General features: G+C 50.5%; 3 protein-coding genes across 4 annotated transcripts in view; all 3 read right to left on the bottom strand.

The window, feature by feature from the left end:
- LOC126426649 (putative sodium-dependent multivitamin transporter) overlaps positions 1 to 27217 on the bottom strand; it is a 504370-nt gene that overhangs the window by 236828 nt on the left and 240325 nt on the right. The window lies entirely within an intron of this gene.
- The window catches only part of LOC126426755 (putative sodium-dependent multivitamin transporter), a 450643-nt gene that overhangs the window by 188124 nt on the left and 235302 nt on the right, over positions 1 to 27217 (bottom strand). The window lies entirely within an intron of this gene.
- Positions 18422 to 21178, bottom strand: LOC126426750 (uncharacterized). Its single transcript, XM_050088738.1, has 2 exons — positions 20281 to 21178; positions 18422 to 19060 (listed from the first exon to the last, which is right to left on the bottom strand). Exons 1-2 carry the CDS (start codon positions 20408 to 20410, stop codon positions 18543 to 18545), a joined length of 648 nt encoding a protein of 215 aa, XP_049944695.1. The 5' UTR covers positions 20411 to 21178; the 3' UTR covers positions 18422 to 18542.

Below are 27217 nucleotides of genomic sequence, written 5' to 3'. Positions count from 1 at the left end.
AAACACTGAACACTAAACATGACAGCACACACGATACACTGACGGCGGTGATCTCCGGCGCGCGAATGTCCACTGAGCGTGTGCGAGTCCGGGGACCTGCCAATAGAGGAGGAGGAGGAGGAAGGGGAGTGGGAGAGCGAGATGGGAGAGCAGAGATGCCACGGGCAGGGGAGAAAGGGGGGAGGGAGGAATGGGGAAAGGAAGCCCGTGGGAAGAGGGGTGGAGGGAGGGGACAGGGGAAAAGGGAAGAGAAGGGAAGGGAAGAGAAGGGAGGGAGGGCGCCGAAAGGAAAGGACACCGGGAGAGGGGGGCGGGGCAGGGTCAAAGTTGATAGGAGGGGTAGATGGAGGGGACGAGGACATCATCAGGGAGAGGGAGCTGGCGGAAGCCACCTTGGGAGAGGGTAAGGAGGGTGGAGAGATGGAGACCAGGTGGGACGTGGGAATAGAGGCGCGGCAGCGGACGGGGGTGGGAGAGGATCGGGGACACGAGCGGGTGAGGAGGATCAAGTTTACGGGAGGTGTACAGCATCCGTATCCTTTCAAGGAAAAGGAGGAGGTGGGGGAAGGGGATGAGATCATACAGGATCCGCGTGGGGGAGGGGAGACGGATGCGATAGGCAAGACGGAGAGCATGGCGTTCAAGGATTTGGAGGGATTTATAGAAGTTAGGGGGGGCGGAGATCCAGGCTGGATGGGCGTAACAAAGGATAGGGCGGATGAGGGATTTATAGGTGTGGAGGATTGTGGAGGGGTCCAGACCCCACGTGCGGCCGGAAAGGAGCTTGAGGAGACGGAGTCGGGAACGTGCCTTGGCTTGGATTGTCTGGAGATGGGGAGTCCAGGAGAGGCGACGGTCGAGGGTGACGCCAAGGTACTGGAGGGTGGGAGTGAGGGCGATAGGACGGCCATAGATGGTGAGATAGAAATCAAGGAGGCGGAAGGAAGGCTGGTTTTGCCTACAATGATCGCCTGGGTTTTGGAGGGATTGACCTTGAGCAACCACTGGTTGCACCAAGCGGTGAACCAGTCAAGATGGGATTGGAGAAGGCGTTGGGAGCGTTGCAGGGTGGGGGCAAGGGCGAGGAAGGCGGTGTCATCGGCAAACTGGAGGAGGTGGACGGGGGGCGACGGCGGCGGCATGTCCGCCATGTACAAAAGGTACAGAAGGGGGGAGAGGACGGAGCCATGGGGCACACCGGCGGATGGGAAAAAGGTGTAGGAATCGGTGTTATGGATGGTGACATAGGAAGGACGGCGGGAAAGAAAGGAACCGATCAGACGGACGTACTTAATGGGAAGGGCAAAGGTTTGGAGCTTGAAGAGGAGACCGGAATGCCAGACGCGGTCATAAGCGCGTTCGAGGTCAAGTGAGAGGAAGATGGCGGAGCGACGGGAATTAAGCTGTTCGGAAAGGAGATGACTGAGGTGAAGGAGAAGATCGTCGGAAGAGAAGGATGGCCGAAAGCCACACTGGGTGACGGGAAGGAGGCGGTGCTGGCGGAGATGCTGGTGGATGCGGTGGGTGAGGATAGATTCTAGGACCTTGCTGAAGACCGAGGTAAGGCTGATGGGACGGTAGGAGGAGACGGCGCACGGCTGTTTGCCAGGTTTAAGGAACATGAGGATACGGGAGGTTTTCCACAGGTCGGGGTAGTAACCGGTGGACAGGACTACATTGTAGAGCCCGGCCAGGGTGGAGAGGAAAGAGACAGGAGCTTCACGAAGGTGACGGTAGGTGGCACGATCGTCACCAGGAGCGGTGTTGCGTTTTGTGCGGAGTGTATCAATGAGATCCTGTGTAGTGATAGGGGCATTGAGTTCCGTGGGTGTAATGTTGTCCAACTACTGGAAACCAGGAGCGAGGGGAGGGACAGAGGTGTCAGTTCGATCGCGGATATCCAGGAAGAGGGAGTAATCGAACTGGGGATCGTCGGGGATGGAGAAAACATCGGAGAGGTAGGAGGCAAAGTGATTGGCCTTACTAAGGGTGTAAGGGAAGAGGTGATCATCGTGGAGATGAGGGTAGTAGGGGGAGGGTTTAGTTCCGGTAAGGCGACGGAAGGCCGACCAGAACTTGGACGAGTTGATTGGTAGGGTGGCATTTAAACGGGTGCATGTCTGTCGCCAGTCCCGGCGTTTCTTAGCCGCGAGCAAATTACGAACGTGTCGCTGGAGTTGCCGGTGGCGTCGTAGTGTGTCCGGGTCACGCGTGTGGAGGAAGGCACGGTAGAGACGACGGGATTCACGGAGGAGGAGAACAGCCTGTGGGGGTAAGGTAGGACGGTGGGGGTGGATGGCGACAGTAGGAACGTGGGCCTCCACGGCCTCAGACAAGGTCTGCTGGAGAAAGGAGGCAGCATGGGTGACATCGTCAGGGTGGTGGTAGGTGAGAGGGTGGCTATCGACCTGGGTGGAAAGGGTATCCCGGTAGGCATTCCAGTCGGCTCGGGAATAGTCGTGGACATACTTAGGGGGAGGGTCAGTACGAGGGTCGGGGCGAGGGCGACGACCGTCTGAAACGGTGAGGAGGACAGGGAGATGGTCGCTACCAATAGGCTCCAGGACATCCACCGTTATGCGGCCAAGGAGGTTGGGGGAGGAGAGGATAACATCAGGAGTGGAGTTGGATTCAGGACGGGTATGCCGGGGGATGGGGACGAGGTCACCTTGAAGGGTGGAGAGGAACCGATGCCATCGCCGTAACTGGGCAGCGGAACGACTATGGATGTTGAGGTCGGCGGCGATCACGTAGGAGGAAAAGGTACGATCGACGTGGGAGAGGAAGTCGAAGGGAATAGGAGCGTTGGGGCGGACATAGATGGTGGCGCAGGTAACGGTAAGGCCGGGGAAGAAGAGACTAAGGATCAGTTGTTCGGTGGGTTCGGGAAGGAGAGGTTCGAGCCGAACAGGGATCTGGCGGTGGTGACCAATGGCAACTCCGCCACGCGCAATCGGGAGGGGATTATCGGAGCGGTGGAGGAGGTAGGGCGAAGTGTGAATGGTGTGGTGGGGTTGGAGGAAGGTTTCATTAAGGAGGAAGGCATCCACGCGGTGGGTGGCAAGGGTGTGCAGGAAGATGTTCCTGTTGGCAGGTAGGGAGCGGATGTTGTTGAAAAGGATACATTGCTGTCGCGCCATGATAGGGATTTAGACGAGGGTGTCGAGGCGGGAGAAGGTGAAATGGGCCTGGTTGTTGGAGTAGGTGGCGTACATCTTGAGTTGGAAGATGGAACGGGCAGCAAGGGAGATCTGCTGGAGGGTGTGAGGGCGCTGAAAGGGATGAACATTCTGGAGGACGATGGTAAGGAACCTGATGATGTCCTCAGCGGTGGGAGGGGGACGAAGGGAATTGCCAGGAGGGGTGGGGGCGTCCAGGGGACGGACAGGGACGGTGAGTTCAGGAGTGGTTGGAGGGGGTCGGGCTTTACACTTTTGGAAGTAGGTGGGAAGGGGGAGATTGCAGGTATTACAGGAAGGAGGGGATTGGAGGTTGGGGCACTGCCTGAGGAAGTGCGCTTGCCGACAATGCGGGCAGGTGGGGGCCTCGCGGCACTCAGCTGTGGGGTGCGCGTTATAGCGTAGACACCTCTGGCAGCGCAGGGATTGAGGAGGGGAACGGGAAGGGTCGACCTTGTACCGCTGGTGGAAGATGAGGGCACCCTCCTTCAGGAGACGGTCAATGGAGGGGGCGTCCTCAGAGAAAACTCGCATAAGGCGGGTGGGGCCGGCCGAGTTGAAAATGCGGCGGACCGCCCGCACCTCCAGCGTGGGATGGGCCTGGAGCTCCGCCAACACCTCCTCCTCCGTGATCGACGGACTGAGCCGCGTGATCACGGCGGTGAGGGTCGGCGGGCGACGCGGGGGTTGGGGTTGGCGGGTAGGAGAGGGAGAAGGAGCAGGGGTAAGGGAGGCGTTGGGACCAAAACGGGTGATGGGGAGACGGGAGAGGATGTCAGTAAGGAGGGTTGGGCTGGGGGAGGAGATGAGAACAGAATCTCGGCGAGGAGTGAGGAGGGAGATGGGGGCACCAGGACAATGCTGGCGAAGGAAGAGGGTGAGGTTCCGGGCTTCAAGGAGAGAGGGATCAGGACGGGAGAGGAGGTAGCGGAAGGAGGAAGGGGGAGAGGAGGAGGATGAGGGGGCAGGGACAGGCGGGGAGACTTCCATGGCATCATGGGTGGGGGAAGGAGGACGAGGCGCAGCCTTTTTGGAAGCAGAGGAAGCAGGGGTGCCACCGGGGCGCTTGACGGCGGTGGAGGAGGTGTGGGGGATGGGAACAACGGGAATGTGGCGGGGAGGGGCAGGTAGCGGGGCCGGAGTCGGCGCCGGAGATGGTGACTATGACGGTGAAGGCGAAGGCGACGGCGACGATGACGATGACGGTGGCAGTGGCGGCGGTGATGGCGAAGGTGACGGGGAGAGCTGGGCGTGGGCAGTGGCCCGACGGGCCATCACCCGAGCTGGAGCTGCAGTGACAGGCTGGGGGAGTGGGGGGAAGGGATCAGAACGAGAGGAGCGGGAGGAAGAAGCGGGAGAGGGGGGACAAAGATAGAGGGTGAAGGGAGAGTGAGGAGAGGTGGAATGGAAGGAGGGGGGTGGGACTGGGCACACCAAGTTATAGTGGTGGAGGCGGCGGAAGGGGAGGTATAGACAATGGCGGTGGTGGTAGTAGTGACAGCGGTGGTGGGGGTGGACATGACGGGAGAGAGAAACAAGAACGAACAGAACGAAGAGGAGAGGACAGAAACTGTGGACAGACAAAGACGAAGACGGATGAAGACGAAGACGGCCGTAGACCAGGGTCAGGACGGTGGCACCGGACGGCGGCGGCGGCGGCGGCGGCGGCGGCGGCGAGCCCCTTCAGGCGGCGAGCCCCTTAAGGCGGCGGAGGCGGCGGCGAGCCCCGGCAGGCGGCGACGGCTGCGGCGGCTGCAAGGACCGGAAGGCGGCGACCAAGCGGCGGCGGCGGTGACGGCAAGCAGATGACACGGCAGGGATCTTCCACGTCGAAGGCGCACCCTGAGAGTAGCCCAGGCAGTGAAACTCTTCGATGAAGAAGAGAGGGAATCCAACCCTCGAATGTGTGCCATAATAATTTTTTTTTTTTTCTTTATTGTATTTCAATTCCCCATCGGGGCGGGCTGGCAGCAGCATATGCGCTGCTCTTCAGCCGAAAGACATAGAACAAAACAAGAGAAGACATTTAAAAACAGCAAAGGAGAGAAGAAGGCGAACATAGATATAAAAAGGGAGAACATCATGGAAGGCAATATACAAAAAACGGGGTGACTGTAAAATGGAGATAAAAAACTGTTTAAAAGTAGCACACACAAAAAGCCACACACTGCGACGATTAAAAGAACACAAGGCACAGTATGACTGGAGCATAAAGGTGTTGACGGATGGCATAGCACACAGCGTAACACTGACGGCGAACCTCAAGGCAGTACACAATTAAAATCACACCTCTTGACGCACACGAGAAACAGCACGAAACACAACACTGACGTGGCACACTGATGATGAGCAATACAGAGGATCTGCCAGGTTCAAGGAGATGAGGGAGACCTGAAGAAGGGAGGGAGGGGAAGAGATGGGGGAGGGGAATGGGGGGCGCTCGGAAGAGGGCCAGGTAGGGAGGGATGTGGGAAGGAGAGAGGCAAGTATGGGGTGCAGGGTCTCAGGGGAGGGGGGGGATGGAGGAAAATCCGCTCTGGGAGAAGGAAGAAAGAGGAGAAGGGGGCCCTGGGGAGGGGGGGGGAACAAGGCCGGGTTATAGTTGGAAGGAAGGGTATATGTCACGGCGAAGTTCGTCATCCGGGAGGGGGAGGCGTTGGAAATTGCCCTGATGAAGGAGATGGAGGGTGTGGAGGTGGAGAGAGGGAGGGATACAGCGATAGAGGCGCGGCAACGGGCAGGGGGTGGAGAGGAAGGAGGAAACCAGAGGGTGGGGGGGATCAAGCCTGCGAACAATGTAAAGGATGCGGAGATGTTGGAGGAACAAGAGGAGGTGGGGGAAGGGGATCAGTTCATACAGGAGCCGTGTCGGGGAAGGAAGGCGGATACGGAAGGCAAGGCGGAGCGCATGGCGTTCAAGGATTTGGAGAGCCTTGTAAAAGTGGGTGGGGGCGGAGATCCAGGCGACGCTGGCATAACAGAGGATAGGACGGATGAGGGATTTGTAGGTGTGGAGGATGGTAGAAGGATGCAATCCCCATGTCCGGCCGGACAGGAGTTTCAGCAGGCGGAGGCGGGAATGGGCTTTCTGCTGGATGGTCAGGAGATGAGGGGTCCAGGTGAGGTGTCGGTCAAGGGTGAGGCCAAGGTATTTCAGGGTGGGGGTGAGTTGGATAGGACGACCATAAAGGGTGAGGTAGAAATCTTGGAGGCGAAAGGAGCGAGTGGTACGGCCTATGATGATTGCCTGGGTTTTGGAGGGGTTGAGACGGAGGAGCCACTGATTACACCAAGTGGTGAACTGGTTAAGGTGGGTTTGGAGGGTACGTTGAGACCGTTGAAGGGTAGGATAGAGAGCCAGGAAGGCGGTGTCATCAGCATATTGGAGAAGGTGAACTGGTGGGGGTGGCTTGGGCATATCAGCTGTATACAAGAGATAAAGGAGAGGGGAGAGGACAGAACCCTGGGGGACGCCAGCCGTGGGATAAAAGATACGGGAGTCGGTGTTGTGGAGGGTGACATAGGAAGGACGGTGCGAGAGGAAGGAAGCGACCAGACGGACAAAATTGATAGGCAGGGCGTAGGTTTGGAGTTTAAAGAGGAGACCGGGATGCCATACACGGTCATAGGCATTTTGGAGGTCAAGGGAAACAAAAATGGCGGAGCGACGTGAGTTGAGCTGGAGGGACAGAAGGTGAACAAGGTTGAGGAGTTGGTCGTCAGCAGAGATGGAGGGTCGGAAGCCACACTGGGTAAGGGGGAGGAGGTGGTGTTGAGCAAGGTGCCGATGGATACGGTGGGAGAGGATGGATTCAAGGACCTTACTGAAGACGGAGGTGAGGCAGATGGGACGATAGGAAGAGGCGGCAGAAGGGGGTTTGTTGGGTTTGAGGAAGAGGAGGACGCGGGAGGTCTTCCAGAGGTCAGGGTAGAAGCCAGTAGAGAGGATGACATTATAGAGATGGGCGAGGACAGTTAGGAAGGAATAGGGGCTTTCTCGAAGGTGACGGTAGGTGACACAGTCGTGACCAGGGGCCGTGTTGCGTTTGGACTGGAGGAGAAGTTTAATGTCTTGTGCTGTGATGGGAGTGTTGACGTCGGAGGGGGGCAACTGCCCCAAGTACTGGAGACTAGGAGCAAGTGGAGCGACTGAGGTATCAGCACGTGCCATGACGGTGGGGAAAAGAGAATAATCAAAGTGGGGATCATCGGGGATGGAGAAGACCTCGGAAAGGTGGGAAGCGAAGTGGTTGGCCTTACTGAGGTTGTCTGGAAGGGGGCGAACAGTTACTGACCTTCTCAGTTTTAACCAACATGTCACCACAAATACTGCTGAGTATGAAAAATTGCGTTTGCAAATAAAAAAAAAAAAAAGAAACAGACATGGATGAGCTTTCCACCTTTGTTGAAAAACTAAACATATTCAATTGCAGTAGATAAGGAGGTTTTCGTTATTTACAACCATTTCCTGTTAAGCTTCCTATTTCAACATCGAATAATCGGCCGGCGGTTGAATGTCCTGTTGCTTGGCGTCGCCGACAGATGTCAGAGCGGTACGCTGCCGGGAAAAACATGGCGAGCCTTTCACCTCTATCTCCTGTCGCCGACTGCTCTGCAGTGGCTGTATAGCGGAGCAAACACAGACTAATTACAGTGAACACTAGCATTATTCTATGGAGGGGTGAATGCAAATGCTCTGCTGGTAAACCTAATATATTTTCTTGACGTTCTGTTAAAATTTATTAAGTGAACATATGGCCTTCTTGAATACAGTGCAATAAATGTACATAAATCAATACGTAACTCAGTTTATTGTAATATTGACAAAAATCAAGTAAATTATGGCTAATTCCCATTGTCCTTCGGATTATACTCCACTCGTGGTTCATTCTTTGACATATGACCAATTGTATATGTTAGAATAGAAGTTCTTTATGATGTCTTGTTTTGGGAGGAATGGAAGAAATCGCCTTAGATGGTGCATGTTCCTCTCATTTATCGTTACATGAGCCCAATTGAGCCAGATTTACAGGGCTTGGTGGAACTACAGTTTGATCAGAAAGTTGGAATGTGTGCTATTCTGCCACATCAATGAATGGCTTAACTTTAACAACACCACGAGTGTCTTGTGAACAACAGAATTGCCAATATTGTGTTACATAAAAGAGCTGATAGTTTCTGTGTGAAGCCCTTCCTTTCCTTTCAACAGAAATATTAGTATTTCTATGGAATTTTGGCCACCACTCCTTAAAATCTTCTGTTTTTGATATTTTCACTACAAAATTCCTCTTTGTGCGGGATTCAGTTATTAATTCTGCATATGCTTTCAGAACATATATCCTATCAACCTTTCTAATTTTCCTTTTTGTCTGTTGATATGCCTATCATGTGCAAGGTAGGACTACCCTCCAGTTGGAAAGTAATGGGTGATGAACTGAAACCTTCCCTGTGCCACAAGCATTAAACAAACCTCACCATTGAATGGTTTTTATTTTGGCCTCCACAACAGTCAGAGAATGAGTGAAAGTCTTTAACACGTTGTCCAACATTTTCATTTATATAATTAAAAAGAAATGAACAGGCTTCATCAGAGCTTTTTCGTGCTATTCCTTCATGATAGAGACAAAAACCTGGCTGTTCCACTCTGTAATTCTGCGCATTTAAGAAATTAATGAAAGCTGCTACAAGTGACATGTAAGTTGTCCTTGTATCTGAGGTAATTGCAAATTCTGCATTATATCAAACGAGAGGCCTGCAATGGTAGAATCAGTGTCAGTTTTTGCTGTAACTGGGTGTAATTTCTTGTGCACTATTAACTCAGCTTTGCTGGCCTTTTAGCAGCAACATTCAGAGAGGGATTTATCATATTTATCTGAGGCTCTCCACATGTACTGCTCGCATACACCTTGTTGTTGTTGTTGTAGTCTTCAGTCCTGAGACTGGTTTGATGCAGCTCTCCATGCTACTCTATCCTGTGCAAGCTTCTTCATCTCCCAGTACCTACTGCAACCTACATCCTTCTGAATCTGCTTAGTGTATTCATCTCTTGGTCTCCCTCTACGATTTTTACCCCCCACGCTGCCCTCCAATGCTAAATTTGTGATCCCTTGATGCCTCAAAACATGTCCTACCAACCGATCCCATCTTCTAGTCAAGTTGTGCCACAAACTTCTCTTCTCCCCAATCCTATTCAATACCTCCTCATTAGTTATGTGATCTACCCACCTTATCTTCAGCATTCTTCTGTAGCACCACATTTCGAAAGCTTCTATTCTCTTCTTGTCCAAACTGGTTATCGTCCATGTTTCACTTCCATACATGGCTACACTCCATACAAATACTTTCAGAAACGACTTCCTGACACTTAAACCTATACTCGATGTTAACAAATTTCTCTTCTTCAGAAACGATTTCCTTGCCATTGCCAGTCTGCATTTTATATCCTCTCTACTTTGACCATCATCAGTTATTTTGCTCCCCAAACAGCAGAACTCCTTTACTACTTTAAGTGTCTCATTTCCTAATCTAATCCCCTGAGCATCACCCGATTTAATTTGACTACATTCCATTATCCTCGTTTTGCTTTTGTTGATGTTCATCTTATATCCTCCTTTCATGACACTGTCCATTCCGTTCAACTGCTCTTCCAAGTCCTTTGCTGTCTCTGACAGAATTACAATGTCATCGGCGAACCTCAAAGTTTTTATTTCTTCTCCATGGATTTTAATACCTACTCCGAATTTTTCTTTTGTTTCCTTTACTGCTTGCTCAATATACAGATTGAATAACATCGGGGAGAGGCTACAACACTGTCTCACTCCTTTCCCAACCACTGCTTTCCTTTCATGCAACTCGACTCTTATAACTGCCATCTGGTTTCTGTACAAATTGTAAATAGCCTTTCGCTCCATGTATTTTACCCCTGCCACCTTCAGAATTTGAAAGAGAGTATTTCAGTTAACGTTGTCAAAAGCTTTCTCTAAGTCTACAAATGCTAGAAACGTAGGTTTGCCTTTTCTTAATCTTTCTTCTAAGATAAGTCGTAAGGTTAGTATTACCTCACATGTTCCAACATTTCCACGGAATCCAAACTGATCTTCCCCGAGGTCCGCTTCTACCAGTTTTTCCATTCGTCCGTAAAGAATTTGCGTTAGTATTTTGCAGCTGTGACTTATTAAACTGACAGTTCGGTAATTTTCACATCTGTCAACACCTGCTTTCTTTGGGATTGGAATTATTATATTCTTCTTGAAGTCTGTGGGTATTTCGCCTGTTTCATACATCTTGCTCACCAGACGGTAGAGTTTTGTCATGACTGGCTCTCCCAAGGCCATCAGTAGTTCTAATGGAATGTTGTCTACTCCTGGGGCCTTGTTTCGACTCAGGTCTTTCAGTGCTCTGTCAAACTCTTCACGCAGTATCTTATCTCCCATTTCATCTTCATCTACATCCTCTTCCATTTCCATAATATTGTCCTCAAGTACATCGCCCTTGTATAAACCCTCTATATACTCCTTCCACCTTTCTGCCTTCCCTTCTTTGCTTATAACTGGGTTGCCATCTGAGCTCTTGATATTCATACAAGTGGTTCTCTTCTCTCCAAAGGTCTCTTTAATTTTCCTGTAGGCAGTATCTATCTTACCCCTAGTGAGACACGCCTCTACATCCTTACATTTGTCCTCTAGCCATCCCTGCTTAGCCATTTTGCACTTCCTGTCGATCTCATTTTTGAGACGTTTGTATTCCTTTTTGCCTGCTTCATTTACTGCATTTTTATATTTTCTCCTTTCATCAATTACATTCAGTATTTCTTCTGTTACCCAAGGATTTCTATTAGCCCTCGTCTTTTTACCTACTTGATCCTCTGCTGCCTTCACTACTTCATCCCTCAGAGCTACCCATTCTTCTTCTACTGTGTTTCTTTCCCCCATTCCTGTCAATTGTTCGCTTATGCTCTCCCTGAAACTCTGTACAACCTCTGGTTCTTTCAGTTTATCCAGGTCCCATCTCCTTAAATTCCCGCCTTTTTGCAGTTTCTTCAGTTTCAATCTGCAGATCATAACCAATAGATTGTGGTCAGAATCCACATCTGCCCCTGGAAATGTCTTACAATTTAAAACCTGGTTCCTAAATCTCTGTCTAACCATTATGTAATCTATCTGATACCTTTTAGTATCTCCAGGGTTCTTCCAGGTATACAACCTTCTTTCATGATTCTTGAACCAAGTGTTAGCTATGATTAAGTTATGCTCTGTCCAAAATTCTACAAGGCGGCTTCCTCTTTCATTTCTTCTCCCCAATCCATATTCACCTACTATGTTTCCTTCTCTCCCTTTTACTACTGACGAATTCCAGTCACCCATGACTATTAAATTTTCGTCTCCCTTCACTACCTGAATAATTTCTTTTATCTCGTCATCAATTTCTTCATCATCTGCAGAGCTAGTTGGCATATAAACTTGTACTACTGTAGTAGGCGTGGGCTTCGTATCTATCTTGGCCACAATAATGCGTTCACTATGCTGTTTGTAGTAGCTTACCCGCATTCCTATTTTCCTATTCATTATTAAACCTACTCCTGCATTACCCCTATTTGATTTTGTATTTATAACCCTGTAATCACCTGACCAAAAGTCTTGTTCCTCCTGCCACCGAACTTCACTAATTCCCGCTATATCTAACTTTAACCTATCCATTTCCCTTTTTAAATTTGCTAACCTACCTGCCCGATTAAGGGATCTGACATTCCACGCTCCGATCCGTAGAATGCCAGTTTTCTTTCTCCTGATAACGATGTCCTCTTGAGTAGTCCCCGCCCAGAGATCCCAATGGGGGACTATTTTACCTCTGGAATATTTCACCCAAGAGGATGCCATCATCATTTAATCATACAGTAAAGCTGCATGTCCTTGGGAAAAATTACGGCTGTAGTTGCCCCTTGCTTTCAGCCGTTTGCAGTACCAGCACAGCAAGGCCGTTTTGGTTAATGTTACAAGGCCAGATCAGTCAATCATCCAGACTGTTGCCCCTGCAACTACTAAAAAGGCTGCTGCCCCTCTTCAGGAACCACATGTTTGTCTGGCCTCTCAACAGATACCCCTCCATTGTAGTTGCACCTACGGTCCGGCCATCTGTATCGCTGAGGCACGCAAGCCTCCCCACCAACGGCAAGGTCCATGGTTCATGGGGGGGCGCATACACCTGTGGTTGCCCAAATTTTAAATTAAAATGTCCATGCTTAATTTTCAAATAAAACTTATAATCAACTTGAATATGGGGTTCAAAGGTTTTGAACATCTGCCACATAATCTTCACATGTTTATGGTCCAGATAATTCTGTTCTTCATTGGCATAATGTGCTTTCTGGACTGGAGATGAGTTGATGTGATTTTTCATTTCCACTTCCTAAGCCACTAGTTTTGCACTGCCAGGATGACATTTTCCCCTCTTACAATACTCCAGCGCCTGTGTTACTCCGAATTACGATGCAATTAATGAATCTAGTAGAACTTACTCCAAAAAACGTCAATTTCAAAGTAAAGCTTAGAGAAAAAATTTCTCAACCATTCTTCATAAAAAGAGGCTTAAGACAAGGGGAATGCCTATCACCATTAGTGTTCGACTGTGCACTGGAATATGTAATGACCGAATGGTACAAGGTAACGCAAAGAATATAAGAACTGGAAGTGTGACAAATGGTAAAAGTTGAAACTGCTTGAGATTTTCTGATGATCTTACTCTCCTAACCACGAATGTTCAAGAAACCACTAAACTATTTACATCTCTAAGAAATATCACAGAAAGTCACCCTCAGAATATCATTTGAAAAAACATATTATGGCAGCTGGTCCACAAAATATCAGTGGAAGAACAGGAAATCAAAATCGTTGATCAATTTAAATATTTAGGTGACATCATAACTGGAAATCTAAATGAGAAACAAACATGACAAAGTAGAATAAAAACCACATCAAGGAAAATTACATTAGCAAAAACGCATACAATAAAAAAGCCTGTCTATAGTTGCAAATTTAAAACATTGTAGAACAGTTACACAACCAGAAATAACATATGCATCTGCAACCATCTTCAAAACGACCGTTGTTGTTGCTATCGTCTTCAGTCCATGTACTGGTATGATGCAGTTCTCCATGCATGGTAGCTGGAGGGAAGGGATGCGTTTTGTAGTGCATTCGAAAAATAAACAAGAATGGGTAATTGCAAACGTGTTACTGTTACTGTCACCCCAACATCTAACATTCACGAACTATTTGACGGCTCGCACAACACAGCAGAAGCCCTCCAAACTTTCGTAAACATTTAATGGTATCATGTATAGGAATTTGTTGCTTTTCTTTCTTTACTGTGGGAACGGCGTTGCCGCAGTGGATACACCGGTTCCCGTGAGATCACAGGTTAAGCGCTGTCGGGTGTAGCTGGCAGTTGGATGGGTGACCATCCAGCCGCTATGCGCTGTTGCCATTTTTCGGGGTGCACTCAGCCTCATGATGCCAACTGAGGAGCTACTCGACTGAATAGTAGGGGCTCCGGTCAAAGAAAACCATCATAATGACTGGGAGAGCAGTGTGCTGACCGCATGCCCCTCCTATCCCCTATGATACTGCGGTCCGATGGGCCATTTGCGGCCTGAAGACGGAGTGCTTTCTTTATTGTGATTTCATTCCAATGCCCCATATGGGCAGGGAAGGCCTGTCAGTGGCACAATCCACTGCTCTTCTGCCGAGTGACATGACAACTATGACAAGAATAAAATGTTACATACATAAGGCAATAAAAATGGGGAACTTAAAACAGAGCAAGGGGAGATAATGGAGGTAAAAAGACACTGACATGGAGATGTTCATGGGGTGACAAAAAAGTCGACATAAGGTTAAAAAACACAAAGAAGACACTGAAGGCACACGCAAAGACTAAAAGTCGGCCACAGTATTAATAACCCTCCAGAACAACGCACTTAAAACCCACTTGGTGCACACACCATGAAGAATAAAACTACCACGTGGGACCTGCTGAGGAAGAGGCCAGAGAGGATGGAGAAGGAGGGGGGAGCAAGGGGCAGCAAGGGCGGTGGTGGGATGAAGAGAGTCAGCAGCCAGGAGACTGGTGGGGCAGGAGATGAAGAGGGAAGACAAGGCAGGAGGGAGTGCAGAGACACTGAAGGGGAGCACAACAGAGGGAGGGGGAGTAGGATGGGGAAGCCGCTCAGGAGAAGGGAGGGGGAGGAGAGGGAGCCCTGAAGAAGCGGCAGGAAGATGGGGTTAGAGTTGGTAGGAAGGGTAGATGTGAGGGCAAAGCACATCATATGGCAGGGGTAGATGGTGGAAGTTGCGTTGGGCAAGGAGGCAGAGGGTGTGGAGATGGAGAGAGGGTGGGACACAATGGTAAAGGTGCGGCAATGGATTGGGGGTGGAGAGCAAGGGAGACACCAGGGGGTGAGGGGGATCAACGCGGCGGACAATATACAGTGTACAGATTTGTTCAAGAAAAGGAGGAGGTGGGGGAAGGGGGTGAGGGATGCGCGTGGGGGACGGAAAGCGGATGCAGAAGGTGAGGCAGGGCACATGGTGTTCGAGGATTTGGAGGGATTTATAGGGCCTGGAACGAATTTGCTTTTTTCCCCTTTATTGTTAATATCACACCTTATACAGGTAGGCCAGCAACAGCATACTATGCTGCTCTTCAGACACAGATAAAACTAATGATACAAAAGAAGACAATCACAGAACAGACATGGTGGATAAACAAACGTAGACATACAAAATTAAAACACATGGAGCTGTTCACAAGCGCAGAGTCCAAATTAATAATGTTCAGACACGTGGACAGGCGCAGGGATGACAGATGACACAGGCAAACTTTGGAGCACAAACGATTAAACACTGGAACACTTGAGGACAAACACGACGGCACACACAAACACTAGGCGATGATCTCTGGTGCGCAAAAGTTCACTATACGTGTACGGGTCCGGGAACCTGCCAAAAGGGGAAAAAGGGGAGAGGAGGGAGAGGGGAGTGCATAGATGCCAGTGGCAGAGGAGATGGGAGTGGCAGGAAAGAAGGTAAAGGGGGTAGGGGAAGCCCGGGTGAGGAGGGAGGAAGGAAAGGAGGAGGGAGAGAAGGAAGAGAGAGTGCCCTCGGGAAAAACACAGGGTGTTGTAGAGGAGGATCAAAGTTGGCAGGAGGGGTAGATGGAGGGGATGAAGGCATCATCAGGGAGGGGGAGTTGGTGGAAGCCACCTTGGGAGAGGGTATGGTGAGTGGAAAGATGGAGTGGAGGTGGGATGTGGGAATGAAGGTGTGGCACAGGACGTAGGTGGAGAGGATGGGAGGGACAAGCAGGTGAGGGGGATCAAGTTTGCAGAAGATATAGAGGTTCCGTATCTATTCGAGGAAGAGAAGGAGGTGGGGGATCAGAATAAGGTAATATAGGATCCGCGTGGGGGATGGGAGACAGATGTGATAGGCGAGGTGGAGCTCATGGCGTTCTAGAATTTGAAGGGATTTGTAAAAGGTAGGAGGGACAGAGATCCAGATGGCATGAGCGTAGCAGAGGATAGGGCGGATAAGGGATTTATAGGTGTGGAGGATGATGGAGGGGTCCTGACCCCATGTGCTGCCAGAAAGGAGCTCGAGGAGACGGAGTCGAGAGCGTTCCTTGGCACGGATTGTCCAGAGATGGGGTCCAGGAGAGGTGATGGTCAAGGGTGACGCCAAGGTACTTCATGGTGGGGGTGAGGACGATAGGACGGCCATAGATGGTGAGTTAGAAGTCGAGGAGACAGAAGGAAGGGGTGGTTTTGCCTACAATGAACGCCTGGGTCACCCAGTCGAGATGAGATTGGAGAAAGTGTTGGCAGCATTGCAGGGTGGGGGTGAGGGAAAGAGAGGTTATTTCATCGAAGTACTGGAGAAGGTGGATGGGGGGTGAAGGTGGCGGCATATCCGACATATACAAAAGGTATAGAAGAGGGGGGAGGATGGAACCTTTGGCGCACCGGCGGAGGGGTAGAAGGTGTAGGAATCTGTGTTATGGATGGTGACATAGGAAGGACGTTGGGAAAGTAAGGACCCGATCATACAGACGTAGTCGATAGGAAGTGTGAAGATTTGGAACTTGAAGAGGCGACCAGAATGCTACACACCGTCGTAGGCGCGTTCCAGTTCGAGGGAGAGGAAGATGGCAGAGTGACAGGAAATGAGCTGTTCGGAGAGGAGATGAGTGAGGTGAAGGAGAAGGTCATCAGTAGTGAAGGATGGTCGAAAGCCACACTTGGTTAACAGAAAGGAGGCGGCAATGGTGGAGATGCTGGTGGATGCGTCGGGTAAGGATGGATTCTGGGACCTTGCTAAAGACCGAGGTAAGGCTGATGGGATGGTAGGAGGTGACAGCAGATGGCGGTTTGTCGGGTTTGAGGAACATCAGGATAAAGGGAGGTCTGGCTAGGGTGGAGAGAAAGGAGGTGGGAGCTTCACGGAGGTGGCGATAGATACCACTATCGTGACTGGGAGTGGTGTTGTGTTTCGTGCAGAGTGTAGTGATGATATCCTGAGTAGTGATGTGGGCATTGAGTTCGTTGGGTGTAATGTTGTCCAAGTACTGGAAGCCAGGGGCGAATGGAGGACATAGGTGTTCTGTGGGAACAGGGAGTAATCATACTGGGGATCGTAAGGGAGGGTAAAGATATTGGACAGGTAGGAGGCAAAGTGATTGGCCTTACTAAGGTTGTCAGGGAAATGGTGAGAGGAGAAATGGGGAGAGGGAAATGGGAGAGGATGGTACAGCGGGGGGGGGGGGGGGGGAGGGGGGGGAGGCAGACCAGTACTTGGACGAGTTGACAGGAAGTGTAACATTATGACAGGTGCATGTCTGTCGTCAGTCGCGGCGATTCTTAGCCATGTGCCAGTTTTGGACGTGTCTTTGTAGTTGTTGGTGGCGTCGTAGTGTGTCCGGGTCACATGTGTGAATGAAGGCATGGTAGAGACGCCGGGATTCATGGAGGGGAAGGACGGCCTGTGGGGGTAAAGGGGAATGGGAATAATCATGGATGTACTTTGGGGGAGGGTCATTACGAGGGTCGGGGTAGAGGCGACGACTGTCTGAAACGGTGAGGAGGACAGAGAGATGGTCGCTACCAATGGATCCCCAAGACATCCACCTCTATGCGGCCAAGGAGGTTAGGGAAGGAGTGGATGACATCGGGAGTGGAGTTGGATTCAGGGCGGTTGTGCTGGGGAATGGGGACGAGGTCACCTTGGAGGGAGGAGAGGAACCTATGCGACTGCTGTTACTGGGGAGGGAGTGCGCCTGTTTGCAGTGTGGGCAGATGGGGTCCTTGCAGCACTCTGATGTTGGGTGTGCGTTGTAGTGCAGGCACATCTGGCAGCAGATGGACTGAGGAGGGGAATAGGAGGGGTTGACTTTGTACCAACGGTGGAACAGAAGGGCACCCTCCTTCAGGAGAAGGAGAAGAGAGGGTGAGAAGCTTGGGGAATGGAATGAGGGGGGGCTGGTTGGGCACACCACGTAATTGTAGTGGTGGCAGCAAAGGGCGAGCTATATACAATGGCGGAGGTGGTGGTGATGGTGGTGTTGGTGGTGGTGCTTACAACGAGAAACGAAGGAAAAGAACAGGACAGGACTGGACCCCTTTATAAGGCCCGCCGAACACTGCACGCAGCAGAGGCAGAGCAGAGGCGTAGCAGAGCAACATAGGTTTTGCCGGTCAGCGCACACTACATGCAGCAGAGGCACGGCAGAGGTCAGTGGTAACACAGCGCTCGCGAAACACAGAACGCCCAGCAATGTACACCGTGGGTCTGTCTATGCAGTTAGACTTAGATTCCGATTCTGATTCGGAACTCAGGAGTGTTATTTTATTGTACAGTGCATACAAGAACAGAGAAAGATTTCTATGGAAAAGCAAGTACATGCAAAAGCGAAGAACACATGGCGAATACGCGTTGTCTACGGAAGTTTCTGATCACGTATTCAGGGAAAGCTTCCGACTGAACAGATGGCAGTTTGAAGAGGTTCATACACTGATAGAGCAAGACATAAGAGGAAAGGCGGGAGCCCATACCTACAGAAGAAAAATTAGCTGTATGTTTAAGGTATTCAATTGAAATAAAGTATTTTTTCTCTCAATATTTATTAAACTTTAGAGAAACAATTTCCATCTGTAAATTTGTTAAAATAATGAACATGATAACACTGTTTATAGTAAATGTGGTGCTGAAGGTTCAAACTCCGTACCAGGAGAGTCAGATATTGACGTGGTAGACGAACTATTTTCTGTGCTGCACGATGGTATTGATGAATGATGTGGAGCCACTGATTTAGTCAAATTTCCTCCTCCGTTTCAGGTACTAACTGAAACACTTTTTTCTTTACCAACACTTGGTACGCCTTTGGCATCTCTTTTGTCGATAGGTACATCGACATGAAAAATTGGTGTAAGGCGTCATTTTCTTGATGCAGTGATCTTTCACGTAAAATGTCTCTTTTCTTAGCTCTCTCTTCGTAGCTGTTAATACTTTCAAGAATGATTTTACTGACATCTGCTTTCTTATTCTTCTTTGTCAATGGCGTCCCCAAGTCGTCTTGTGTTTCGTTTCTCTGTGTGTCTGTTACGTCACGTTCTCCACCATCATTTGCAACGCTCGTTGTAGCATTTACCTCTTCCATTCTATTTGTTACGGTACCTCTGGTGGCCATATATGGAACTAAAAATTCCATCTGATTTTGGTACAGCCATGGGCGGACTGAGGTCGCTGCCTGCCCACTCTTCTTTTTCTGTCTACGGAGGCCATCTTGATGACGATCCCTAAGTTCTCTCCAATTTTCTTTCGCTGTTTCCCCTGCAACAAGGAATTGCTGAATTTAGTTTTTCATATATTTCCGTATAAAGTGACGTAAGAAAGGTGAACAGTTACATTTTCGAATAGTTTTGCCCCATTCCCTAGTAGTGACAGAAACAATCTGTGATTTCGTGTACACGTACCATAGATGTCGAAACACTTAGTAACTTTCTGTCCACTCTGCTTATGCGACATAAACGGATTCTTGTCTTTTTTCATTTTAGGTATTTAACGACGGGGGACATGTTTAAACCCATCGCTCTAAGCTACTGCATGGGTCAAAGGACAGTGTCGAAGATAGTTTATGATGTGTGTGGAGCAATATGGAAGCATCTACAACCCATTTATCTACCTGAGCCAACAACAGTTATGTTGGAAACTATTGCTTCTGACTTTGAGAGGAAATGGCAGTTTTACAATTGTCTTGGAGCTGTTGATGGGAAACATATCATTTTGCGAAAACCTCAATTATCTGGTTCCTCATTTTTCAATTATAAACAGCATTGCTCTGCAGTATTAATGGCTACTATCGATGCTCATTACAGATTTACCTCTATACACGTCGGTTCAATGGGCAGATTTAGTGATGGAAATATTTTTTCTAATTCAGTATTAGGAAGAAAACTGACTGACAGAACTTTAAAAATCCCAGGAGATATATCGCTTCCTGGACAACAAAATAGAGCCCCTTACGTTTTCGTAGGTGATGAGGCATTTCCATTATTAAAAAACTTAATGCGACCGTACCCTAAATGCAGAGTTACTGGCAATGACAAAAATAAAGTTTATAATCACAGAGTGTCTCGTGCTCGTCAAACTGTAGAGTGTGCATTTGGTATCTTGAGTTCCCGATTTCGTATGTTTAAACGGCCGTTTGAGTGTAAACTAAAGACTGTAGATAGAATTGTGATAGCTACATGTGCACTTCATAATTACTTGAGGACCGATAACATTACGTCAAATGATCTCGCCGAGGAGGACGACATGGGACCACTGAGTACCAACCAGCTTCTGTCGCCTGCTCCAAGTAGGTGCAGAAACACGAGTGAAGCGTTTCTTACGAGAGAAAAATTTAATGAGTGTTTTAATTCACCAGAAGGTTCTGTTCAATGGCAGTATGCAGCTATCAAAAGAGGCCAATACTAAAGAGAACGACTTACGTCATTAATATTGTGAAAATGCATATAAAATAAATAAATCAATTAATAAATAATACTTACAATTGCTGTAATGTAATTCCTCTGCAACCTTCTTCCGTATTTCGTCCTTCAATTTACTCTGCATGTAGTCCAGATGACTGGTGTCGTACAGCACTGGGTTGTCCTGAACTAACTGAATGAAATGTTCCATAACTAAAAGACTTTGTACAAGAACGAAAGTGAGGTACTGTCGCAGACACACACACTGCTGCTGGAAAGTCACTACTGGCCAAGCGCAACGCGGTGCCAGAGACCACCTCTGTGGTGGTGCGAACCGCTGACAGAGATGGGATCAGAGATAACAGGCCCCTCAGGCCGCAGGCAGAGGAAAACTGTGCAGCTCGGACAGAGGGACAGAGGGCTGACCCAGCTAATCCTGCCCTGCGCCTCGGCTGCGTGCAGTATGCGGTGCCCCATTGGAATGCGTGCTCTACAAAAGCGGCTCTGCCTCTGCTGCGTGTAATGTGCGCTGGGCCTAAGGAGGGTGGGGCCGGCAGAATTGAAAATCCGGTGCACTGCATGGACGTCTAGGTAGGGATGTGCCTTAAGCTCCAACAGCACCTCCTCCTCCGTAATCGTCAGACTAAGCTAAGTGGTCATGGCGGTAAGGGTTGGTGGGCAATGCAGGCCTTGGGTTTGGTGGGAGTGGGAAGGGAAGGAGCAGGGGAGAGAGAGGCATTGGGGACAAAGCAGGTGATGGGGATTCGGGAAAGGATGTCTGAGTGAAGGGTGGGGCAAGGGGAGGTGATGAGAACGGAGTCCCAACAGGGAGTGAGGAGGGAGATGGGAGCTTCGGGATAGAGTTGGCAGAGGAGCTTCATGAGGTTGTGGGCCTCGAGGAGTGGGGGATAAGGATGGGATAGGAGGTATATGTAGGAGGAGGAGGAGGAGGAGGAAGAGGAAGTAGTGGTGGTGGCAGATGGGGACAGGTGAGGAGACATCCATGCCGTCCTGGGGGGGGGGGGGGGTAAGAGGAGGGGACTGGGACTTTTTGGGAGCAGAGGAGGCAGGGGTGCCACTGGGGCACTTCACAGCGACTGAAGTGTCACAGGAACTGTGTGGGACAGGAGCAACTGGGAGATGGCGGAGGTGGCAGGTCGTGGCATGGCTGCTGGTGCAGGTGCCAAAGACGGGGATGGTGATAGGCCTCCACCCTGGCGGGGGCTGCAGAGACGGAGGGAACAGGGTGAGGGAGTCGAGGGAAGGGATCAGAGGTAGCGGTGAGGGAGGAAGGAGCAGGGGATGAGGCTATGAAGAGCGAAGGAGAAGGAGAAGAGAGGGTGAGAAGCTTGGGGGGATGGAATGAGGGTGGCGATTGGGCACACCATGTAATTGTGGTGGTGGCGACAGAGGGAGAGGTATATACAATGGCGGTGGAGGTGGTAGTGGTGGTGGTGGTAGTGCTGGTTGTCATGATTACAATGAGAAATGAAGGAAAAGAACAGGACAGGACTGGACAAAACTAGAGAAGAAAACAACGAGCTCACAAAGACGGACAAAACGCTGACTGGGGCCGAATCCCCACTCCACTGCTGCTGGCGGGAGGTGACCGCAGATGCTGCTGGGATGGCAGGCTGGCAGGTCCTGGAACACCTAACACTTCGATAAGTGGCTATGCCATGACTGAAGGGCGGTACTCTTTTGAGGTACTGCCAGAGATGGAATTTGTTTTTTTTTCCCTACAGACTTTGTCTTGAAAACATGAAGATAATAAATAATAAAAACAGGCGATAATACCGGAGACTTAAATAGTAACATGACGAAAAAATCGTGGAACATAAAACATAGAACGAAGGGATGATGATGCAAATAAAATACATACGAAGCAGACGGGTAAAAAAATACAGACAATTAACAACATATGGCGACAGTGTGGTTTCTGTTCGCAAAAGACTTAAAATTCTCACCCAGCGACGGCATGGTTTCTCTTCGCAACACTAGAAAGGCGAACAACACTGAACATTCACTGGAACACTGCACTATAAAGTTGGCAAATGTGACATACCACAGCCGAGACAGATGATGGACAGATGATGGGAAAATAAAAAAGGAGGGGATGGAGAGGAAAAGCGAAGTGGATGGAGGGGGGAAAGGAGCCAATGGAGGGGTGCTGGGCAGATGCGACAAGCAGTGGGGAAGGCAGAGGAGGAGAATACAAAAGGACGTGGCAGGGGGGGGAGAAGGGAGGTAGGGAGAGGTTTGGCTGGGAGAAAACAGGATGGAAGGGGGGAGAGGGAGCCCAGGGAAAGGACTGAGGAAAGGAGGGGGGTGAGGATCAGAGTTGATAAGAGGGATAGATGCAGGGTAAGAGGGACAGATGGAGGGAAAGAGGGTATCATCCAGGAGGGGTAGTTGATGGAAGCCACCTAGGGAAAGGAGATGAAGGGTGTAGAGATAGAGGGTTGGGGGGACACAACAGTGAAGGCGTGGCAGGAGGTGGGGACAGGAGAGGAGAGGAGCCACCAGGGGGTGAGGGGAATCAAGGTGGTGGGAGGTGTAGAGTAGGTGGATATGTTCAGGGAATTGGAGCAGATAGGGGAAAGGAATGAGGTCATAGAGCATCCACATGGGGAACGGAAGGCGTATACGGTAGGCACCACTGGATACACCATGCAGCAAAAAGGTCAAGTGGATTCTGGAGAAGGTGTTGGGACCGTTGGAGGGTATGAGCGAGGGCGAGGAATGCAGTGTCATCGGTACATTGCAATAGGCGTACTGGTGGGGGTGTTGGGGCGCATCTGCCATGTACAGGAGGTATCGGAGAGGGGAGAGGACAGATCCCTGGGGCACCCCTGCAGAGGGGTAGAAGGTGTGGGAATTGGCATTATGGATGATAACATACTCGTATGAGGGGCGATGGGAGAGGAAGGAGGCCGTCAGACGGATGTAGTTGACAGGAAGGGCGTTGGCTTGGAGTTTAAACAGGAGACCAGGATGCCAGGCATGGTCGTAGGCCTTTTCGAGGTCGAGGGAGACGAAAATGGTGGAGCGACGGGAGTTAAGCTGGAGGGAGGGGAGATGAGTGAGGCGGAGGAGTCGGTCATTGGCAGAGAAGGAAGGTCGAAAGCCAAATTGGGTGTCGGGGAGGAGGTGGTTTTGGTAGAGGTGGTGATGGATGATCCGGGAAAGGATGGATTCCAAGAGCTTGCTTAACACTGATGTGAGACAGATAGGACGATAGGAAGAGGCATCAGATGGAGGCTTGTTGGGTTTGGAGAACATCAGGATACGGGAGGTTTTCCACAGGTCGGGGTAGAAACCAGTCGCAAGGATGATATTGTAGAGGGTGGCAAGGACTGAAAGGAAGGAGGGAGGGCAGTGTTTAAGGTGGCGGTAGGTAATGCATTCGTAGCCAGGAGCAGTGTTGCATTTAGTGTGGAGTGTGACGCTGAGGTCCTGTGTACTGATGGGAGTGTCAAGTTCATATGATGGTGTGTGGCCCAAGTACTCGAAGCTAGGGGTAAGGGGAGGAACAGAGGTATTCGTACGGTCCATGAGGTCAGGGAAGAGGGAATAATCAAATTGGGGATCATCTGCTACTGAAAAAACATCAGAGAGTTGAGAGGCAAAGTGGTTGGCCGTACTGAGGTTGTCAAGAAAGGGATGGTCATCAAGGAGGAGAGGGTACTGTGTGGTGGGGCGGTTTCCAGTAAGGCCGTGGAAAGCAAATCAGTACTTGGAAGAGTTTATTGGGAGCGTGGTGTTGAGTTGTGTACATGTCTGGCGCCAGGCACGGCGTTTCTTCGCAGTAAGCAGGTTGCAGATGTGTTGTCATAATTGCCGGTAACGGGTAAGTGTGTCCCAGCCATGAGTGCGGAGAAAAGAGTGGTAGAGGTGGCGGGACTCTGGAAGGTGGACGGCCTCTAGAGGCAGGGCGGGCCGGTGAGCGTGGATGGCTTAGATAGGGATATGAGTGGAGATGGCGTCAGACAAGGTCTGGTGCAGTAAGTCGGCAGTGCGAGAGATGTCATCAGGAGATTGGTTCATGGCCATCACCCTGGGTGGAATGGAGTCCCGGTAGGCATCCCAGTTGGCACAGGAGTAATCATGGACAAGTTTAGGAGGGACGTCATGGCAAGGGGCATCGGGAGTGGTGTTGGGTTCGGGTCGGCTGTGCTTGGGGAGGGGACCAGGTCTCCCTGGAGGGTGGTGATAAACCGATGCCACCACTGGAGATTGGCAAGATCACGGCTGTGGATATTGAGGTCAGTGGCAATCATGTAGGTGGAGAAGGTGCAGTCAATGTGGGCCAGGAAATCGTACGGGATTGGGGTGCGAGGGCGGACATAAATGGTGGCACAGGTGACGGTAAGGGTGGGGAAGAAGTAGCTGAGGGTGAGATGCTCGGCAGGAATGTTAAGGGGAGGTTGGGGCTCGACAGTTAGGTGCTTGAGGTGGCCTATAGCAACTCTGACATGCGCCAGAGGGTATGGATTATCGGTGCGGTGAAGGGTGTAAGGAGGTGTGGAGATGGAGATACAGGGTTGAAGGAAGGTTTCATTTAGGACGAAGGCATCCATGTGGTGCTGATGGATGGTGTGGAGGAAGAGGAGTTTGTGGGTGGGCAGGGAGCAAATATTGTGGTACAGGATATGTTAGGGTTGTTGTACCATGGGAGGGGAGAGCAAGACGAGGGTGGTGAGGGGGGTGAAGGTGAAGTGGATGTTTTGGAGCACAATGGTGATGAGACAGATTATGTCCTCTGCAGTAGGCAGAGTGCGGAGCGAGTTTTTGGGGTGGATGGGATCATCAACAGGACAGGCAGGGACGGTGACCTCAGGGGTCACTGGAGGAGGTTTCGCTTTACACTTCGAGGAGAAGGTAGGATGTGGTTTGTTACAGTTGTTGCAGGAGGAGGGAGAGGTGAGGTTGTTGCAGTTCTTGAGGAAGTGGGAAGCTTAGCAGTGGGGACAAGTAGGGGGGTTCTTGCAGGTAGAGGTAACATGGTCATTGTATGTGAGGCAGCTTTGGCAGTGGTAAGATTGGACTGGGGAACGGGAGGGGTCCACCTCATGACAGCGATCGTAGATGAGGGCTCCCTCAGTGAGGAGGCGGTCAGTTGAGGAGGAGGATTCAGTGAATATCCACATTACATAAGTCGGCCCGGCATCATTAAAGATGGGATGGGCCAAGGGGATTTCGATGTTGGGCCGGGAGTTGAGTTCCGCCAACACCTCAACCTCCGTGACCACAGGGCTAAGCTTCGTGATCACAGCGGTGAAGGTTGACGGACGTCGGGGAGGTTGAGGCTGACGGGGAGAGGACAGGGTGTGGTAGGGGTGAGAGATGCATGTCAGCCAAATTGGATGCATGGGATGTGGGAGAGGAGATTGGTGTGTAAGGGAGCAATGGGGGATTTAATGAAGTCCGAGTCCTTGCGAAGAATCAGAAGGGAGATGGGGGCATTGGGGTAGTATTTCCGGATGGCGAGGGTGAGGGTGCGGGTATCAAGGAATTGAGGGTAAGGATTGGAGAGGACAAAGGTGTGTGTGGCAGGCGTGGCGGGGGCGGGGGTTGGGGCCGCATCCATGTGGGTAGGTGGATCACGGGGATTGGGGTTTTTTTTGGAGGTGACTTCGGGTGAAGGGTCAACATTTGGGTGCTTTGAAGGTTTTGTGGTCATGACAGGGTGGAGACGGTGCTGGGGGATGGGTTGCAGGTGGAGATGGCGGGGGGCAGACGGACGCAGAGGGAGGGGGCGTGGGTGTCACAGAGACTGTGTAATGGCGAGCCGAAATCCAGCCAAAATCTGTGCCGGCTTAGAGCCTGTCAGAGGTGGTGCAGGGAGCGGCAGAAAGGCTGCAGATGTCGATGGGGCGACAGTGACAAAGGAGGGATAGTTGGGGGGAGTTACAGCCGAAAATGGCGCAGGAGTGGGTTGGACAGGGAGGGAAGGAAGGACCGGAATGGAGGTGGATGATGAGCACCATATGATGGTGGTAGGAGCAGCAGAGGGAGAGGGGAAAATGATAGTGGTGGTGGGTTGGGACATGGTGGCGGCGCGCGAAGGGGGGGCGGGGGGGGGGGCGAAGACGGCGGTGGCGAGGAGGCCCCGACGGCGAGCAGTAGTCACAGCATGCAGAAAACACGACAGGTAAAGTGTGGGATCTTCCAAGTCGAAGGTACACCCTGAGTGTAACCCAGGCAGAGTGAGTCCTCGTTAAGGAAGTGAGGGATCCAACTGTCGAATGATGGAATTTGCTGCGTATCTTTCACTTTTTTAACGAACGCATCATCACTAGTGTTGCTGAGTATGTAGAACTGTCTTTGGAAATAAACAAGAGACATGAACGGGGTTACCCCTTTGTTAAGAGACAATCGATACTCAATAGACGCAGATAAGGTGATTTTTCTTACTTCCAACCGTTTGCTGTTAAGCTTATTATTGCGACATCGAATAAACTGCCGTCGGTTGAATGCACTGTTGCCTGGCGTCGCCGACAGACGTCAGCTCGTTACGCTGCCGGGAAAAACCTCCGTCTCCTGGGTCCGATTGCTCTGCAATGCCAGTACGCCGGAGCAAACAACAGGCGAACGACCAGTCCTCTGAATAATGATAGTGTTCACTACAGTTGGCCTGAACTTACGAACTAGATTTTACGCAGTACGAATGAAAGACAGTACTGTCGGACGAATAATGAGCGAAAGGAACACAAGTGATTCGGTTTCTTTGGCGCTAACCTCACACAGCTACACACACACACACACACACACACACACACACACACACACACACAGATATCCAATACATCGCTACTGTTGCGAAATACTTGCAATGAAATGCAGTGATATCCACACAGGATTGTTGTGTATGTCACCTGCATTGTTGGTGATGCAAGTCAAAGCAGCGAAGAAAAGGAAAAATATTTGCGTCTGAATTTTTTCAGAAGCTGACAAATACATGGCGGCAGTTCACGAGTCATTGAATTACAGCTACAGACTTTATGAGGCGTGTGTC

This window comes from Schistocerca serialis, chromosome 11 (genome assembly GCF_023864345.2).
Source record: "Schistocerca serialis cubense isolate TAMUIC-IGC-003099 chromosome 11, iqSchSeri2.2, whole genome shotgun sequence".
Taxonomy (NCBI): Eukaryota; Metazoa; Arthropoda; class Insecta; order Orthoptera; family Acrididae; genus Schistocerca; species Schistocerca serialis.
The sequence above is the reverse complement of the archived record's forward strand: the minus strand, read 5'-3'. Positions and strand labels throughout refer to the sequence as shown.

Coding starts and splice junctions, on each gene's coding strand:
- LOC126426750 (XM_050088738.1), bottom strand. CDS start 20,410: ATGGAACATTTCATTCAGTTAGTTCAGGACAACCCAGTGCTGTACGAC. Junction 19,061..20,280: donor GGAATTACATTACAGCAATT/GTAAGTATTATT, acceptor TCCTTGTTGCAG/GGGAAACAGCGAAAGAAAAT.